The 1,894-nt window shown below is 50.3% G+C and overlaps 1 protein-coding gene across 1 annotated transcript in view; it reads left to right on the forward strand.

Moving 5' to 3' along the window:
• The window catches only part of COG7 (component of oligomeric golgi complex 7), a 23,467-nt gene extending 21,580 nt beyond the window's left edge, over nt 1-1,887 (forward strand). Inside the window, exon 17 of the mRNA XM_009648087.2 lies at nt 1,703-1,887. Within this exon, the coding sequence (XP_009646382.2) occupies nt 1,703-1,869 (167 nt within the window). The 3' untranslated portion in view covers nt 1,870-1,887. The remainder of the gene's footprint in view (nt 1-1,702) is intronic.
• The last annotated feature ends 7 nt before the right edge of the window (nt 1,888-1,894 follow it).

Raw genomic sequence — 1,894 nt, forward strand, 5'->3', positions numbered from 1 at the left:
GTGTACTGCCAGTATAGGCCATATAGGGGGTACGTGGTGGGTGCCAAGCCTGTTGGGAAGCACTCCACTGGATTACAAAGGGGGCAGCTGGTTGATTTCTTTCATCCACTTGATAGCTGAATGAGGGAAGATCAGCTAAAGGCCTTCTAAAAGTTGTTGTGGAGCACTTGACCAGCATCCTTTTCTACAGAACCGATAGGATCAGCTCCCCTGCTGTGGTTAATGTGCCGCCCTGCTGCTCAGAAGGTGCCACATGACTAAAGTTACTTTCAGCATGGAGAAATTTTCAGCAGCCAAGTGGGACGTAGCTGGCATAATTGTTCATCTCTGCCTTCTCCCATGCCATGCAGAGTGACTGAGGGAGGACTGGTGGAAGGTGTCGGGGAAGGCATTTCTGCAGGATATGGAGGAGATGGGGTTTTCTTATCCGAAGCTGATGAAAGTGCCTCCTTGAGACCACTACAGCTATTGTAACTCAGGCTAGTCCTTTCTGTGCTGTACATCATGGATGCTGATTTCCCCATGGTCAAGCTCAAAAATAAGGATACAGACAGTATTTCCTCAGCTCACCTGAAAGTGTGCTTGAAAGCCAGTGAACTCAGCCTGAATCTTTTTTTTTTTTTTTTTTTTTTTTTTTTGCTTAAAAACAAGCCAGTGGATTAGAGGCTGGTTGCTTGGCATTCTCCCTGCCATCCTTAATTCCCCAGCTGACTTCGAATCAGTGAGCTGGAACTCCCTCCTGCCTCGGCAGCCATTCACCTTTGCAGAACTCCCCAGTTTTGCTGCAAGCTCTTTGCCTTTGAAAGTGCAATTGTGATCCTTTTATCTGTGACCGCGGCGACTGACAACCCCAAGGGTGTTGTGTGTAGATACTGAAACGTGGCAGAATGCGTCTCGGTCTTCTGAACAGAACAGACAGTTGTCTAAACTGGTGTACAGGAAGCCAAAAATACGCACTGGTCAGTACAGTTAGAATGGCATCCTGGTTTGTATCAGGAATGGTGTGGCCAGCCAGAGCAGGGCAGGGATCGTGCCCCTGTCCTGGGCACTGGTGCAGCTGCCCCTCAAATGTTGTATTCAGTGTTGGGCCCCTCACTACAAGAAAGACGTTGCATTGCTGGAGCATGTCCAGAGGAGAGCAACAAGGCTGGTGAGGGGTCTGAAGCACAAGTCTTACGAGGTGCAGCTGAGGGAGCTGGGGTTGTTCAGTCTGGAGAAGAGGAGGCTGAGGGGAGACCTTATCGCTCCCTACAACTGCCTGAAAGGAGGCTGTAGTGAGGTGGGGGTCAGCCTCTTCTCCCTGGTAATGGGCGATAGGACGAGGGGAAATGGTCTGAAGTTGTGCCAGGGGAGGTTTAGGTTGGACATTAGGAAAAATTTCTTCACAGAAAGGGCTGTCAACCCCTGGAAGGGGCTGCCCAGGGCAGGGGTTGAGTCCCCATCCCTGGGGATATTTAAAAGCTGGACAGCCGAGGTGCTTAGGGCCAGGGTTTAGTGGTGGGATGGCAGGGTTAGGGTTGGGCTTGATGATCTTAAAGGGCTTTTCCAACCTCAACAATTCTGATTCCAAGCACACCGCCATTTTCTGTGGGTTTGAGCTGTCGGTGCCAGGATTCTAGCTGTCGTGAGGACCGAAGGATAACTTCTCATTTGCGCGGTGTCTGTTGCCTGTTCAAATGCATGTTTATCCTTGCTCTTACAGATTATCTAATAAACGTTATGGATGCCCTCGGTCTTCAGCCATCAAGAACACTGCAAAGTATTTTAACTCTGTTGAAGGCAAAACCAGAGGACTACCGGCAAGCTGCAAAAAGTGCACCCCGCAGAATGGTCAGCAGCATCGCCGCAATGCGAGGCCTGGAGTGTTAGCTGTAATGTCCCTGGTGCTGGACGG

The sequence above is a fragment of the Egretta garzetta genome, unplaced genomic scaffold (genome assembly GCF_000687185.1).
Source record: "Egretta garzetta isolate BGI_Z169 unplaced genomic scaffold, ASM68718v1 scaffold71, whole genome shotgun sequence".
NCBI classification, from domain to species: Eukaryota; Metazoa; Chordata; class Aves; order Pelecaniformes; family Ardeidae; genus Egretta; species Egretta garzetta.